The 16997-nt window shown below is 37.9% G+C and overlaps 1 protein-coding gene across 3 annotated transcripts in view; it reads left to right on the top strand.

Annotated features, from left to right (window-relative positions):
• The window catches only part of DCDC2 (doublecortin domain containing 2), a 178762-nt gene extending 173264 nt beyond the window's left edge, over window positions 1-5498 (top strand). For all 3 annotated transcript variants that reach the window (XM_045847163.1, XM_045847162.1, XM_045847164.1), the window contains one exon: window positions 2972-5498. In XM_045847163.1, coding sequence (XP_045703119.1) covers window positions 2972-3076 — 105 coding nt within the window. In that variant the 3' untranslated portion in view covers window positions 3077-5498. The remainder of the gene's footprint in view (window positions 1-2971) is intronic.
• Window positions 5499-16997: the final 11499 nt, after the last annotated feature.

The raw sequence follows: 16997 nt of genomic DNA, 5'->3' as shown, positions 1-16997 counted from the left end.
GTGCCCTGACTAGGAATCGAACCAGCAACCCTTTGATTTGTAGGCCAGCACTCAATCCACTGAGCCATACCAGCCAGGGCTCAAGAAGAGGTATTTCTATTGCTTTTGCTCACCTGTGTGCATGCATGAATGTGTGTGCATACTTAGGGAGTTATTCTAGCACTTAGGACGTGCACTGAAACCACTTGTTGAATAGGGGATGGTCAGTGCCATTTACATGACTATATTATTTTAGTAAGTTAAGAAGTACTCTCAACCACCAAACTTGCAGTTTATATGTCCATCCTTCTTGCCATCCATCCATTCATCTATCCATTCATCCATGTGTCCAACCATCCATCCATCCCATCCATTTCCTACCTTATTCTACAAAAAATTTAGGGAGCCTCCTAAGAACATATACAACAAAAGAGAGACACAAGTAATAAATACAGTTGAGTTCAGACCAGGGAAGTTATAGACCAGCAAAGACTATCAAGACCAGTGAGACACAGACATGATTTAAACAACATTGTCTCTGTTATAGGTGACTTCTTTGCTCTCTAGAAATATTACACTTTAGTTTGTTTAGTCCACTTTAAATGGATTAATTGAATTAAGTACACAATATTCCAAGCACTTAATAATATGCAGTACTATTCATTACACAGCAAGGGGAAGAAATACATGTTGAAGACTCCTGCCCAGCCTGTTTTACCACCACGGCCCTAGAGCAGGATATTGTCAAGTTCTGACATTCCTCCATAGGACTGACAAAGTTCGACATGATGGGTTAAGTTAGATGCCGATGATGGACGGACTGAAGTTGAGTCTTTCAGTATAAGAGGCCAGTGTGCCCCGCAGCGTTCTCACAGTCTGCTTGTGCCCTTCCTTCCTGTCTGTCCAGCAGCTCCAGGCCCTCCTCCCTCACATGAGCCTTGGTCTCTTCATCCCTGACAACCCCGTGATGAATGGGGTCTTCTTGATTGTTTTTTCGTGACTTGTCTGTTTTATCTCTCTTGGGGAGACTAAGTTTAGTAATGGTAAAATGCAAAATGTTTTTGTGGCCAGATTTGAGTAACTAGTACCAAGTTATCTATAATCCACTGTATGGTGTATACAGAAACACTCTTAACATCTAAATCAAAACACTCAATGTATCTTGTCTTTTCTCAGCATGAGGTAATCACAGTCCAATTCTGTAAGAAATTTCCCATATACAGTTCTACATGGCTATTAAAATTTAGCTAATTCTGAAGTTGATTGTAGCTAAATTAAAAACAGAATTCAGTCAATTACATGATTTCCTTTATTTCCATTAGGAAACAAAATTAATTTCCCAAAGAAGTAAAAAAATGTTTATTAAGGGAAGCAAAATCTCTTGTGTGAGGGTTCATATGGGAAGCACACCGATGTAGCATGTCTTCAGTGTCCTGAAGCTGTTTGTTATTGTAGTGGCCTTTGAGGAATGTTTACAGCATAAAATCAAAGTATAAGTTCTATGTGGGACAGACAGTAAAATCCAATTATGCATTTTTTTCTGGTAGTTTAGCTTCATTTAATGTTATAACCCAAATGTTTTTTTATAGAAGTAAATAGATTGCATGACCTTCCATTCCATAAATTTAACTTTTAAAAACAGGCCTTTCATAGGAATTGGGTAGCAGGCAAGATCAAGGTTATATAATTTGAAGTACAGGTGTTAATGGTATGTATTGAGGGCAAATCTAAATTCTTGGGAACCAAATGAACATGTTCCTGATATGTGACTAATTAGGAATTTTAAGGACTATACAACTGCCTAAGACAGAGCAGTTACCCACAAGAGATTCAACCTTATTTGACTCATCTCTCTTATAATGATACTGTATTTGTTTTCATTCTGTTTCTATTAGTATAGGTACACTTTAAGCATACCAATTATATGAAAAACCAGATTTATATGAATTATTAATTATACATTAATAATTAACTTTTTCAAAAGAATTATTTACTTATAAAAGGACTAAAAATTCAGTGTGCCATGTAACATTTTATTCCATGTAACAGCTCTTAGGGACGGTGTGACATGATTATAGGAAAACAGCAGGAAACACATGACAAATACGCAATAACCACCTGCCAGTTACTGAGCTTGTACTGTGTTCAAGATGCTACTTGAGACACTTCAAAAGAGAACAATGCAAAGAGATAGTTTCAGCAATCTTTCTGTTTTAGAGCATAAACCACAGCCTGCGGGGAAAGGGACCTGGAGCTCATCCTGTTCTCCCCACGTGGGTGGCACTTTGGGGACTGTGGAGCCTCCAGGATTCCATGGAGCAGAGCTTGAGAATCACCTAATTCTAACCTCGGCCCCTTGGTTTTCAATCTAGTGGGGAAAGACAAATTATAAATGAGACGATATCATTAATACATATGAGGTGTCCGAGTGGCAGGGGCAAAGGCTGCTGCTGGAGAAATGCTGCCTCTGTGTTTTCATATCCTGTTCTGCTCTTATCTGCTTGCTAGTTTGTGCTGCTTGGTGCCGTAGTCACAAAGAACTGGAGAATTCTAGTAGAAAACTAACAGAAGAACAGCTTGCATGGGACTGGACTAATATGACATGAGGGTAGAATCACTACATTTTTCTCTTCCCTTTTCTCTGAAAATGCTAAAATGAAAAAATATGAACATGCTGTTGAAAAGAAAGGCTCAAAGGAAAATAAAGAAAAACATCAAGAGAAGAAAAAGCCCTTAAAAAGCACACAAGAAATAAGTCTGTGCACTTAAAGCACAGAGTGGATTTGGGCTCCAGAAAGGGCTTCTGCGCAGTGGTGTGGAGACTGGTGTGTCCGCTGGGCAATGATTCACTTAAAAACACAGCTACCCAATTTCTGTTCTTAACTGAGTATTTATATGGTTAAATGGAATACTGAGCATTTTTTTCCTTGTAAGTTTTATTACCTTTGCAACTAAACCACTAAATATCTTCGTTTTGATCTGTTTTTCTCAGGCTGACTCAGACCCTCAGAGACCACCAAGGCCAGAAGTAAAGATCACTGGTCCACAGGAAAACGATGACAATAAACAAAGCAAGGACTATGCTGTTGTAGCATAGATGGCTTTTAAAAAGAGAGTATATTGGTCATAAGAAAAATGAAGGGTTATAATACTTGGATAACACATATACTTATTGCTAAACATAACATGACAGTGTGGTTGAGAACTACTTACTGGATTCTAAAATTAGAGACCTAAAGGAAAGACTAGATAACTTTGAGTAACTACTAAAGGAGAGTGACTTCTTAAGGGATGTGTTCTTTAAAGTCGCTAAGTCAAATAAGAGAAGAGCGGTAGAGGAAAATTTGACTGGGAGGCAGTTGGGCACTGGTTTCTGTAAAGGCTGAAGAAATGAGATTACTTCTGTTGCCTACTTTCTCACAGTTAGAAGTGAAGTTGTTAGATGGCAGCATATGCTAAAGCACTTACATAAGAAGGCATAGTTTTAAACGATAATAGGAAAGCATGTATTATTTTTTAAGCAATAACTCTTGAATAAACAAATTATAATTTAGTTTCAGAGATAATTTGAAGATGGCAGTAGATTGAAATGTTTCCATGACTTGTTGACACTCTGTTCTTTCTTCCTCCTTAGCCAAAATCCACCTAAAAAGAATTAAAAAGAATGTGAGGTATCCATTTTGGAAGGAGGAAGTATTCATTTAGTGTATTGGTGATTAATATTGTCATGTTCCTTCCTTAAGTGCTTCAGGTTTTGATCCTTGTGGCTTTCAGGATGGAATTATAAAGGAACATCCAATTATATTACTGAGGCTGGCTGGATGGTGTGCAAATTCCTAGTATCCTATGGATTTTCACTGACCCAGTGTCCCTTTACCAGTAATATACCTCCCTGCTTCTTCATGTTAGGAAACTCAATATTGACTGTTCCAAAGACTGAATTTTGCAAAAGGAAAATGTAGGCTTATGATGAGTTTCTCATGCTCAATTTCACTTGCTTTTTGCCTTATTTCTGTTAGGAGACTGTCTTGTTACATTTTGTCCCTAAGGATATCAACAAATACTTATTTTCATGCCAGTTATATTTAGACTTTCTAGCAGATTCCTTTCTATATAATTAGAAATTATCTGATAGAAATTGTTGAAAAAAGTTTAAAATTGGTATAATGAAACCAGTTCCGAATTATTAGTTTGTGGGATTAATAACTCACAATTGCCTTGTTAGATATATATGGGGAGAAACATATAAATAATATTTTTGTTATGTAGAAATTATAAATTTGAAATTTAAGCTGCTAGTGTTTTCATAGAATTCATTATTAATTGTAAGTTTAAAATATTTCCCCTCCAGGTTTTATAACCAACTATTTGGAATCAGAGTAGTTATATAAAATACTTAATAATGCTATAGCAAATGGATATATTTTTCCTAGCAGCCACTTCAATATTTTCCACAAATAGGAAGTATAAGCAGAGACTATAATGTAACAGTATTAGAAAGAGATAATGATATGAGTATATTAATCTAGGAGGTTGAATTAGAGATGAGACACTATATTTCTAGCTTGAAATCTAGATCGTGCTGTCTACGAGTATGCATATTGTCAAATGGGATGATAAAAATCGTCATAGATGACAAGCAACAATCTTGTGTTGCTAGGGAAAAATAGACTACCTGGTTTTTCAATGTTAAATTCCCATACTGGGCCTGGGTTAATGATTTTAAATCATCTGTAAAAATAAGGGATTAAATATAAGAAATTATATAACTAATTATCAAGGCATTTTTTTTCTTTCTTTAATGAGATTTTCTCTGTTTTCCTTTCAATAAAGATATTCTGTGTCTTGTTTTTCTCCTTTTCTTCATCGTCCTATAAAGCTTAGGTTTTCAGGAGCTTTTTAAAATCATATTAAAGGAAAACTATGTTCTTTTACATTAAAAACAAAGTTTTATATTTTTTTGCAAAGTTTTATATTTTAAATATATTTCAAGAAGGTGATAGGCCACAACTGTGATCTAACTTGAGGGGATGAACAACTACTAATCACTTAAAAAGAATAAAATGTATTATCTAACCAATGAAAACTATGGACATCATTTTGGAGATGACTTTAACATGAATAATGAAAGTTAATTCACCTCACAGATGTGGACGTTTTCTCCATGGGAATGGCAGCTGCTGGGGTAGAGTAGCTCCACACATGGAGACTCCCTGGCAGGTTGGAGACCATTACATGTGGAGCAGTGGAGATCTTGGTTAGGCTTCAGTTAGGGGCCAGGTTTTACAGAGCGAGGGTGCTATGGAAACTCATGTAGCTTTTATGTGATAACCAATAGAATGCTTTAAGGTGTTAGCTTTTATGATAGATTTCATGGTTTTAATTTTATGGAACTCTTGTTAATCTTAATTGATTTTATGATATTTGTAAACAAGTGGTTTATCAGTTGAATTAAAACATCGAAGTTTTGCAGATCAAATGAAGGAGATTTTAACTAAATAAAGTCATTTTCATGCTAAGGATGTGTTACCTGTTTTAGCGTCTGTTAAGGTAACTATTGAGAATTCATGGGCTTCTAGTTATAAAACATGACACCATGATCATAAGATAACTTTTTACTCATTATTTTTTTCTGTGGCCATAAGGTGAGTGTTTATGTAAACATTTTTTAGTTATTTTTGGGGGGGATATTAGAATGCAAGACTCATAGGAAGATTGTGATAGTCCATGTACTCTGTTCCATTCTGAGTGGTATTTCCTGCTGTTGTCTATAGAGACAGAATGGCCCATGCATGTGTGTGTGGCCCAGCATCAGCAGCGACCTCTGTAGACCCACAGTTGTGAAGATGTACTAATATGAAATTATTCATACTAACTCTTTCAACCTATAACTAATAAATCAACATCCTAAAAATTTTCACTAAATAACCTATCTTCTTCACAAAAGATGAAGTTAATTCAGCAAGGAAACATTTGTGTATTTAAAATTGTGGCTGCAGGACAACAGGGAGGCATCTTTATCTTGTTAACGGACTTTCCTACAGAATTAGCTCTGTACTTTCATTTTTTTCCCCTCAGTACATAGCAGAAACAAAATTTCAGAAAGTAGAATAGATTAATTGCTAAACAGCATCGCATCTGAACTGGTGCCAATTGGAATAGAAATAAACTATATAGACATACACATATACATAGGAAATACTTATACAGAGGCACTCGCAGTTTAAAATATTGAAAAGGCCTCTTCATTATTAATGGAATAAAGCTGTTTTGAGAGAGGCAATGCATTAAAAACATGGAGAGGAAATGCTAAAAAATGATGGATATCATGGTGCTTTAAGACTTAGTTCCCAAAGACTTTAAGAGATTTAAATTTCTTCTAAAAATAAGAAAGCCACCAGCATTTCAGTGAAAGATTTATTTTAGAGATGGGTGAATATATAGAAATCTTAGTTCCTGAAATATTTACTGCACGTAGTTCTTTACTTCTTTGTCACCAGTCTTAAGTACCATATACTTTAAGTGCAGGATATTTCATACCAACACAGGTTTGGGCAGAAGGTTACTACTGCTTGTGAATGTGTGTGTGATTTACATGAGTGTATAGAGGACTCTTTGCTAACAAGCAGTCAGATTCACTACAAATAGTATAAAACTAGCCAGCTCATGTTGAAGTTCAGTGCAGCAGCTTTGTAGCTTCCTTATGTGAATGCAATGTCCTAGATGGACTCATTTTTTAAAAAGGTTAGTCTGTCATTCCAATGTGATGGACACAAAGTTTTGGTTATTAAATATCATGTATCTAAATATAAGATTTTTGCTTCTCAGAAAATGTCCTGGTATTATAAAAGGGTCTGATTTTTGCTCTTACCACATGCAATTAGTATATTTCCTACCATGAAGTCTAAGTGACTTGGGTAGAGAATGAAAGTGTGTCCCCACAGGCCAGTAAGGAAGAAAGATATTGTTTATGAAGAGGCATACCATTCTGTAGGATATGGGGAATTAGGAAAGAATTTTAAAATATCTGGATAACCATAAAGCATCTACCAAATCAGGAGGTAACTAACAGAGCTAGCTCCATCACCTTAAGCCAAAACAATTTAGCTTAAATCCATGAATGGTACCAAATGAAATCTCTGTAGTTTCATCAGCTTGAACCACCTACTATAATTGAGTGAGTTATTGTCACCAATGCAATGGCATCTAAGAAGATGGGACGACTGTAGTCAATTTTAGAAGACGTTTAGAGAAAATCTGTTCTGTGTTTTTGCTTCAATGTTTTCTTGTGCCTTAAATCTTTAATATGTACAGTGATAATGGGTGGTTATCAATGTTGTAAGTGAATTTTGAAGTTCACTTAATCAAGGAAGTAAGATTAAGGTGTGTTCATCCTCTTTATATGATTTATGTTTAGAACTTCTCTGTAAGAAAAATTATTTTTTTGATCAAATTTTGAGCATTAGGCTTTTCTTTATTAGTGCTTACTCTAAATCATAAAAGTTCATTGTATTTTATAAATAAATAGATCTATGTTTTTATAATTAAAATGTGTCTGGATAGTTTATGATTTTGTGATGTTAATAGTTCATGTATTAATTCTTTGCATGACATTTTTCAAACACAATAGAAACTTGGTTTGAACCATGTGGAAATTTAGCACATTAAAAGATTCTTCTGTTTCTGCTTGGCATGGATATTAAAGTTCATTATAAAGAAAACATCTTTATATCAATATATGCATGTTGGCAAAAATTTTAGGTATATTTTTTAAAAATAATTTTTTTCTTTTATAAAATGGTATAAAAACACAGGTGCAGAAATTTTGTTATGATAAAGATATTTAAAAGCAAAGAATAAGTTACATGCATTACATATTTTGTAGTGATATAGCTATAGGAGTAAATTCATAGTTTTACAAAAAGATTGGCTAAAATTATGCTTCCATTTGTGGGATATGTATTACTTTCATTCTAAATGAATTCTTTTTCTTCATGTTTGAGAAACAAAAGTTTGTTTTTTCTTCATATTTGAGAAACAAAAGCCGTTAAGCACAGCATTTTGCCTCCTCAATATGTAGTAACAAAGTGAGTGTGATCAGGGACTCTCGCTGCAGAGGGACAGCACTGCAGCCCTGCGCAGATGGCCCCTGTGTCTTCGTTATTCTGTGGGAGTGGAGAAGGAAGCCTCCTCAGCAAAGGCGGCATTGAGGTCGTCAATGTCAAATCCCTTTAGACTACATGGCTAATCAACATTAGAAACCTTCCACAATCAACAATAGTGGTAATTTCCCCCAAGATATTGTAGAATGGTTGGCATGCATTGGTTATAAAATTCTTGTTTATGAAAATAAACATACAGTTCTCCTGCAGGTTTCCAAGTGTTTTTTCTCCCCCAATGGGACCTTAATCTATTAAAATCATTGCACAGGTCTCTCAAATGCCAATACAAACTCATCTTCCATTAAAGAGAAAAATGATGCAGGGATAGCTTGCACTTCAAATGCATTGGTTAGTAACAACAAAAATGATTTAAAAATGCAAAGCAAAAACAAAGCACCAATAGGAATCTCCCCTCGGTTGCACTGTACCTGTTCTTGGCTACAATCCTCTCCCGTCTTCATGAGCAATCTCAAACACAGCCATGGTCTGAACAACTACCTGTGTGCTCTTGACTCCCAAATCTCCCTCTCTGGGCCAGACAGCGTCTCCCTGGGAGCTGCAGACCTGGTGTGCAACTATCAGCTGGATACCCCTCAGTTACCTCAAACTCAAATATTTAATTTTTTTGACAATATGTTTCTACTCTTACATCGCCTATCCTGGTTAATGATGCATCTTAGTGCTTGACTAGAAATGTGGGAGTCATCTTAAATTACTGCCATTCTCTGTACGTCAACTCAGTCATTAAGTTTTATGTCATTTGCTTATGCTTAGAAATGTGAGTTCACTGTGTATTAATAGGTATTTTCCTGATACTGTTTATTGGCCATGAGGGTTCTTCTTTATTGATTTACATGTTTATCTCATTTTTTTTTCTACTAGGTTTTGGGCTTTATGTTATTGCTTTGAAGGGCTTCTTTATATATCCTTATAACCTTAGCTGGTTATATGCTTTGTAAATATCTTTGCTAGTTTATGGTTTACTGTGTTTGCTTTTCTAAATGCGATATTAGCATAGAGATTTTTTCATATTAATGTAGTCAAATATATTAATCTTTTTTAATAGTGTATAGGTTTTTGTGGTTTACTTAAACATTTTGTCTGAAACTTGATATTAGTTATATTCTCTAATACTTTCTAATGTTTTTAAAGTTTTGCTTTTCACATTGAGGACTTTATCAGGCACGTATTTTTGTGTGCACTGGAGTTAGTTACCTAACTTTCTTCTTCATATGGATAACAAAGTATCTTAGCACCATTTACTGAACATGCTGTCTTTCCCCCATGGATGTATAGTCAGAATGACATCAAGCTGTCGTGTGTTTGAGGGAAATTCTTGGCTCAGGATTAGAGGAGATTCCTATTGTGGACTGAATTATGTTCCCCCAAATTGTATGTTAAAGCACCAACCTCCAATGTAACTGCATTTAGAGACAGGGCCTCTATGGAGGCAGGTGCGCTCCAATGAAGTCATACGGGTAGGACCCTAATTCTGTTGGACTGGTGTCCTTACAGGAAGAGGAAGAGATACCCCAGTTCACTCTTTTTCCCCCACTAGATTATTTATTTATTTATTTTTAGCCTCACCGAAGGACATACTTACTGAATTTGTTTAAGAGAGAGACAAGAAGAGAGGGAGAGGAACACCAATGTGACAGAGAAACATTGATTGGTCGCCTTTTGCATGCATCCCAACTGGGACTGGACCTGCAACCCAGGCATGTGCCCTGACCAGGAATCGAACCCACAACCTTTTGGTTTATAGGATGATGCTCCAACACACTAAGCCACACTGGCCAGGGAAGAGCTCATTCTTGATCTGTACACACACAGAGGAAAGGCCTGGTGAGGGCACAACCAGAAGGCATCCATCTGCAAGGGGGGAAGAGAGGACTCGTCAGAAACCAGAGACCAAACCTGCCAGCATTTTGGTTATGGGCTTCTGCCTCCAGAACTGTGAGAAAATAAGTATCTGTTGTTTAAACCACTCAGTCTGTGATATTTTGTTATGGCAACCAGAGCAGACTAATCCAAGTCCCTTCTCGCCGAGTCCTAAATTATATAATAGGAGTTTATTTATTACTTTCTTGGTAAGTGAATATACAGGAGAAGATATTAGTTTAGAAGTTTTTTTCCACAAGTTCTTCTTGTTTTATAGTCGAGATAACATTAAGTTTTTGCCTTGTATTATCCATATTGGTTTCTTAGTCTTCTACTAATGAGCTTCCATCCTTAGAAGGGTATTAGATTAGCGGCTGTAGTAGTGGAGATGTGGGCCCAGAAAGAGCTGTCTGGGGTCCAGCTCTTCAAATGTAATCTGGGCACAGCTCCTTCAGCTGTGTGGAGATTATTCTCTTTTATCCTGGATGGCTGACAATAGTAAGATACAATGGAGAATGTGTCCCAACTCAAGTATGGAAAGGTAGGTTTCCTCTCTAATACAGAAAACAGAAAATAGCAAGCATAAAAAAAGATCATTACAAAGTGTAATATAAAAGGGCATTTCATACTCTATGTTTATTCCTTCCCTTTTTTGCCACTTTTAGATAAGATCTTCTGGGGTTGAATGGCCCAAGCCTGCAGATACCCAGCTGTCCATGTGGCAGCCTGTTAAGTCCTTGTGCTTGTAGAGGCAGGAAAGGTTGTTCCTGAAAGATGGCCTGTGGGGGAGGGCTAACCCACAAATTCTCTGCCTGGTGTTCTATTTCCATTTTCTTCCACCACCACCAGGACCCCTGTGTCAAAACTTCACTGAATTTTACATGATTGTAGCTGTATAGTAAGAAGTGGTATCTGGTTGAGTGAAACTCTCAACTTCATTAAAACATATTTTGGCTCTTTATTGTTAAATAAAAATTGAGGTGTCAGATTCTGTGAAAAAGCCTGTTGAAATTTTCATTAGAATGCATAGGTCTTTATAATATTGAGATATCCTATAAATCTGAAACATCTATTTATCTGGATCTTAAAGTTCTTCCAAAAATTTATATAATTTTTAATGTAAAGGTCTTGAACGTCTTTTTTAAAAAAAACATCTGATTCATATTTAGAGGAGAAGGGAGGGAGAAAGAGAAGTAGAGAAACATCGATGTGAGTAAGATAATTTGATTGGTTGCCTCTTGCATGCCCCCTACTGGGGACCTGGCCTGCAACCCAGGCACGTGCCCTAACTGTGAATTGAACTAGTGACCTTTTGGTTCTCAGGCCGGCAGCTCAATCCACTGAGCCACACCAGCCAGGGCAGGCCTTGAACATCTCATATTTACTTCCAGGTAGCTTATAGTTCTGTAGCTATTGTGAATGGAATAATTTTTAAAATTGTATTTTTTAATTATTGATATCTTGGGATGTCATGACTTCTATAAATTGATTTTCTATTTAGCACCTCACTGAACTGTTATTAGAAGTGGTTTGTAAGTTTCTTTAGGATTTTCATGAAGACTATTATCTGCAAAAATAACATTTTTCTGCTCCATTTTTCAAATCATTTTTTCTTATCTCATTGAACTAGCTAGAGCAAACTGAATGGAAGCAATAGCATGTATTTTTGTCTTCTCCTGACATTAAGAGAATGCTTCCAATATTTAACATTAAATGCAATGTTTGCTTATATTTTTGGTACATACTTTATATCACATTAAATTTCCCTTTTATTCCTAGTTTTCTAAGGGTTGTTTTATTTGAAAATTCTGAAAGGATGAAAGACTCTGAATCCATTAAGGTTTTCATTATTTTTTCTTCATTTTTTAAAATGTTGTGAATTACATAATTTTTTCCCTAATGTTAAACCATTCTTACATTCTTAGATAACTATGCTTATAGGCTCCTAGAAATGCCATGGGCCTTTTGGTATCCACCCTAGCTTCTTGGTGGGGGAAAAAATCAACACAAAATAACAATCCACTCTTGCAACATTCACATTTATACAACTCAGTAGCATGGGACTCCACAACCAAAGGATGTACATAGAAGAACCTGAAACCTCTAGGGCAGAGGTAAAGAAACTGTAAAACCTCTCCAGAGACACCTCTACACCTTGGAGTCTGAGGCACAATAATTCACAAAGAGTGCACAAAAGCTGTGGAAGCCACTCAGGGAAGGGATCCTCATGAGGTCAAGTCCGCAGACACAAGTGGGGAAATAGACACCCAAGGAAGTAGAAATAATAACTTTTAAAGTCTTCTGGGTCTGTAATTAAATATTAAAATTTAAACGTTCAAAATTATTAAAATTGTAAAATGGAGGGAATACAGTAAAAACAAGACCTTGAAATCGACAAAAGAATAAATTTGAAAAACCAAGTAGAGTTTCTAAAAATGAACACCATTTATTCTGACATTTATTGAGATACAATTGACATGAAAATTATGTGCACTTAAGGTGTGCAATATAATGATTATATATAAATATATATATAAACATATATATGTGATTACCAGAATCCAGCTAATTAACACTCCTGCAAAGGAGAAAATAATAGTAGCTACTTTGTTGACCTGGAGGATTTAAAGAGAGAATGCAATTACAGTACTCAGCACAGAGTAAGCACAGCACAGCTGTTGGATATTATGGTTATTAGCTTTCTGACTTGGTTTTTGGCATCTTCTTTTGAAACACCTGCCAACTTTCCCTGGCTTCTAACTGCTTCTTTACTATCCACCTTTGAGCCAAAATTGATTCTTTATTTGTGCTTTTCCATTACTGACAAAATACTCCCCAAAGCTGCATTCGTCTACGTGTATATTACCTTGGACTGGCTAGGTTCGCAGCCTCTGTCTATCACTAAAGCTGCTGATTAATTTTCAGGATGGGTCATGCAAAGAGGGGAAGACGGTGTTGATGGTGATGGCGGTGTCCAAGCGTATGTGCGTGTGTGCTTGCGTGCGAGAGGGATGGATCAAGCTTTATTGCTTGATGTTTTCTCATCTTGGCATTGGTTTTTGGTAGGCTCTACAATATTGAACACACGATAGTTTACATGTGAAATTCAGGGGTTTTGACTTTGTATTTACCTCGGAGCCTTGATTACTGTGGATCCTAGCCCAAGTGGCATAGCCACAGAATCACAATAATATATAGTGGAAAGTTTCTATTATGCAATATGGTTATTTTTCAAGTAGTCAGCATTAGGCTTTTTATGAAATCTAGTGGGTGTCCAGGTACCTGTTTGGACATCACATTAATGTGAAGCTAAAAATACCATCTTTATCATCAACAAAATATTTATTGAGCTTCCTGCCACGCGCAGCATTCTCCCTCCAGGCTCTGTGGCCCTGCCTCTCTGCTCCTCTGCCAGAAAGTGGCTCAACTCAGTGAGGGAGTCACCAGAGAGCCCTGTGCTTTCAAGTCCTCCTCTGCATCTCTAAAGGCAATCTCCACTTAGAAAATAAAATTGAAGATGGTGATTTGGACCATCGAGACAAGGAAAGGCAACTTTACCCTTCATTTCTAGGAGTGAAATTTTTAAGTCCACTGAGATTGTCTCAAGGTCCATGTTCAATATATTCATTTTTCTGAAGAAAATTTCCTAGGAAGAGTATCTGGTTACTTGCCACGGAAATTGCTTTCTTCTCTTTGGCTGCAGACCATCATCCTCAAACTAATTTCCTGTTTAGTGTTCAATATTTGAAAGCAGGAAATTGTCATGTAAGTAGGAAGCTGGAGATGATGGTGGAAACACATTCAGAAGTTTGGTTGCTCAGGAAATCATTTTTGCTTACTTTATTAAGAACCCAAACCTTACTTAGCATTTCTCCTCTCATTCTTATTCTCATCAATAGCCATTATCAAAAGAACTTTATTAAATATTGAGCTCTGCTTGGCACTGTGAGGAAGTGATTGGGCCCCTGTCCACTGGTAGATTGTAACAACAACTACAAAAACACAAATTAAACTATTAACTTGATACTTAGTTATTGAAGTACACTCTCCTAAGCACCTTAGTGGTTTTTTAAAAATTTAATTTTCATAGCAGTCATATAAGGAAGGTTTTATCCCATTTTATTGAAGTACATGAGACATGAAGTAAATAATTTTGCTCAAAATCACACAACTGGTACATCAAAGAGTCTGGTTTCACCCCCTCCCAGCTTACATTGTCAATGTTCTACTGCCTTAGTGATCTAACCCCAGAATGTGGAAAATATAAGAGTGTGCACCTATAGACCAAAAACATAAGTGTGGATTTATTATTGCACATTTTGCAGGATGGGGGTGAGAAGGAAATTTGGGGAATTGCATCTCGAGTAGCACTTCTGCTCTCTACAAAAAAGTGAGCTTCCACAAAGACTATCCTCTTGCAATTTGATTGAAGGAACGGGGTGAAGCAGATGGGCAAGCAGCAGAGGTTCTGTTTTAGAAAAGGAGCAGTTTGATGGACCGCACAGAGAGATGGAGTAGTGAGGTTGGGGGCTCCGTCAGCGGGTCTGCAGGAAGAGTGGTCAGCACCTCACACAGAACCAGCTCCTTGGAAGGGGCTCGCTCAGCCCGCTCAGCCAGTTCCGCTGCGCAGCAGGGAGAAGCAGGATGTGAAGCCAGCCTGACCGTGGCATGGCCACAGCCTTCTGCATGTCACCAGAGGCAGGTGAGTTTTAATCAACCATCACACTTGTTTAAGCTCTTTATGCTAATGTTGGAGCAACATGATCTAGTGACGCAAATGCCACCATAGGAAGTCAATAAAGTCAGATTCTATTCTTGGTCTCTTCGGGGAGAAGTCACTGGCTGAAAGTAGCAGTCATTCTGAGTAGCTTAAAATAACTAACAAGACATTTTAATGAGTTAATAAATCTTTCTCACTGAACTACATGGGAAGACATGAAACGTTACACTCTAGCTACTCACCAGCCTTAATTAACTTGATGTTGAAAAGGTCACTGCCCTGTCTGGCAGGTTCCAAATCACTTCAGACCCGTCAGCAGGGCGGACTGGAGGACTGACAGAAAATGTGTACACAGAATGGGGGCCTGATGCCTTCCTCTGGAGATGTAAATGGGTGTGTTTTAAATGAGCTACACCCCAGCTACTAACAACTGGCATTTATTAAGGGCTAGCTCTTTGTAAGTCACTCTTTCAAGCGCTTTAGATGCATTAACTCATTCAATCCTCAACAGCAACCCTGGTAGGTACATGCTGTTATAGTTTTTGATAGCTGAGGAAACTGAGGCATGGGGAGTTGTAATGATTTGACCAAAGTTTTGCAGTCTGCAAAGTAACAGAGCCAAGACTTGAATGGATGGCGTCTGAGTCGAGAGTCTGCGTGCTTAACCCCACGGCTCTCAGTCAGCTAAGAGCTGTCTCCCTCAGTCGGGTTGGGCTGTGCTCCCACAGTTAAAAGTGCACACACCACCCTTGGGTTTCGAGGCACTGAAACCTTCCAGGAATTCCCATAAATGCGTTTTAGGATAGGTTAAATCGTGCAAGGCCCTCAGATGCTGCACGGGGAATACGATTCTTACCAGTATCGCACAAAGTGGTGGAGGTCACAAGGAGGTTGGGTTGGTCAGAAAAATCATTGCAGTTTTTTGAACCAAAACCTGGCTTCAGCAAACATTTATTGAGCTTCTTCTGTAAACTGGATAGTGTTAAGTGCTGGGAAAAAATATGAGTAAGACATGGTATTGACCTTCAAGGACCTCACTGATGAGCAGATTTAGCCTTTATAAAGTTTCTGAGAAAACAAAAAAATAGTCTGGGCTGATCTTTGGTAAACTCAGCACAAAGGAGTCTCTCCTTGGTTACTTGCACTGAATTCACATGCAGTGGTAACATGTATATTTCTTACTGGCTTTTTAAAATGCTCTGTGAAGAGAGATGAGATGCAGCTACTTTCTCAGCCTTTCAGGAAGAATCTATTCTCAGAGAGGGATGTCTTAGAGTCAGCCTGCCTGGGTGGAAATGCCAGTTTGATCACTTCTGGCTACATATTCTTGGGTGAACCACTTCATCTCTCTGAGCCTAGACTCCCTTATCAATAAAACAGAGAAAATAAAAGTGGCCACTCTTTGAATTCTTTCAAGGATAAATTAAATGCAAAATTGCATGACAATGTTTATCATATTGCATGCAACAAAGAAAGCTCTCAATAAGCGTAAGGTCTTTTGATTATTTTCTTGGCTTTGTTCCCCTTCTGAGTCCCATCTCCTCACACAGTAGTTGGGAAGAGACTCTCGAGCAAAACAAAAGATTGTAGATCCTCTCATCTTTCTTTTCCCCCAAGAGCAGATAGTACATTGGCCCAGGGGCAAGGTGTGGAAATAACAAACTCGGCATTTCTTGCTGCTATTTTCCATTTATCAGAAGGCAAAGAAAGTGACACGGGAACGATTCCTCTGAGACAGACCGAAGTTGGTGAGCAACTTGAGACAGAAATGTTGAGAGAAAGCCAAGGCCACCATAAGCATGGGGGCACAGAGCATTCACTCTCCTTGTCAGCTCTGGACTCCACTTGGGTCGGGCTCCCTGAGGCGCCCCCCACAGGGCTGCTCTGAGCTGTCTTCCACTATCCTTAAGTTTCCTTTTTGCCTCTGGCCTGACCTTGGCCTTCTGTAGAACACCTCACCCTCCACCATGACTCAGCACAAGTCTAGAGGGTGTTGTCCACATTGGAGCTGCGCAGCTTGGTGGCCTCATGTTCTGGGGTCACAGGTGCTCTATCCCCCCAGGGCTGGGCTAGGGGGGACTGCTCCTGTGACAAAGCACTTAACACCATTATTTCAAGGTGGTGAGCCCACTTTGCTTTGGGAGTTCATATGTGCTGTTGCCTCTGCCTTGAAAGCTCCTCACTCACTCTTCCCATAGGCCACTCCCCACCCCAGGCCCACAAAAGGAAAAAATTCCTCCTCAGGCAAGGGTCAC

Source organism: Phyllostomus hastatus, unplaced genomic scaffold (genome assembly GCF_019186645.2).
Source record: "Phyllostomus hastatus isolate PE091 unplaced genomic scaffold, TTU_PhHast_1.1 phas_contig_524, whole genome shotgun sequence".
Lineage (NCBI taxonomy): Eukaryota > Metazoa > Chordata > Mammalia > Chiroptera > Phyllostomidae > Phyllostomus > Phyllostomus hastatus.
The sequence above is the reverse complement of the archived record's forward strand: the minus strand, read 5'-3'. Positions and strand labels throughout refer to the sequence as shown.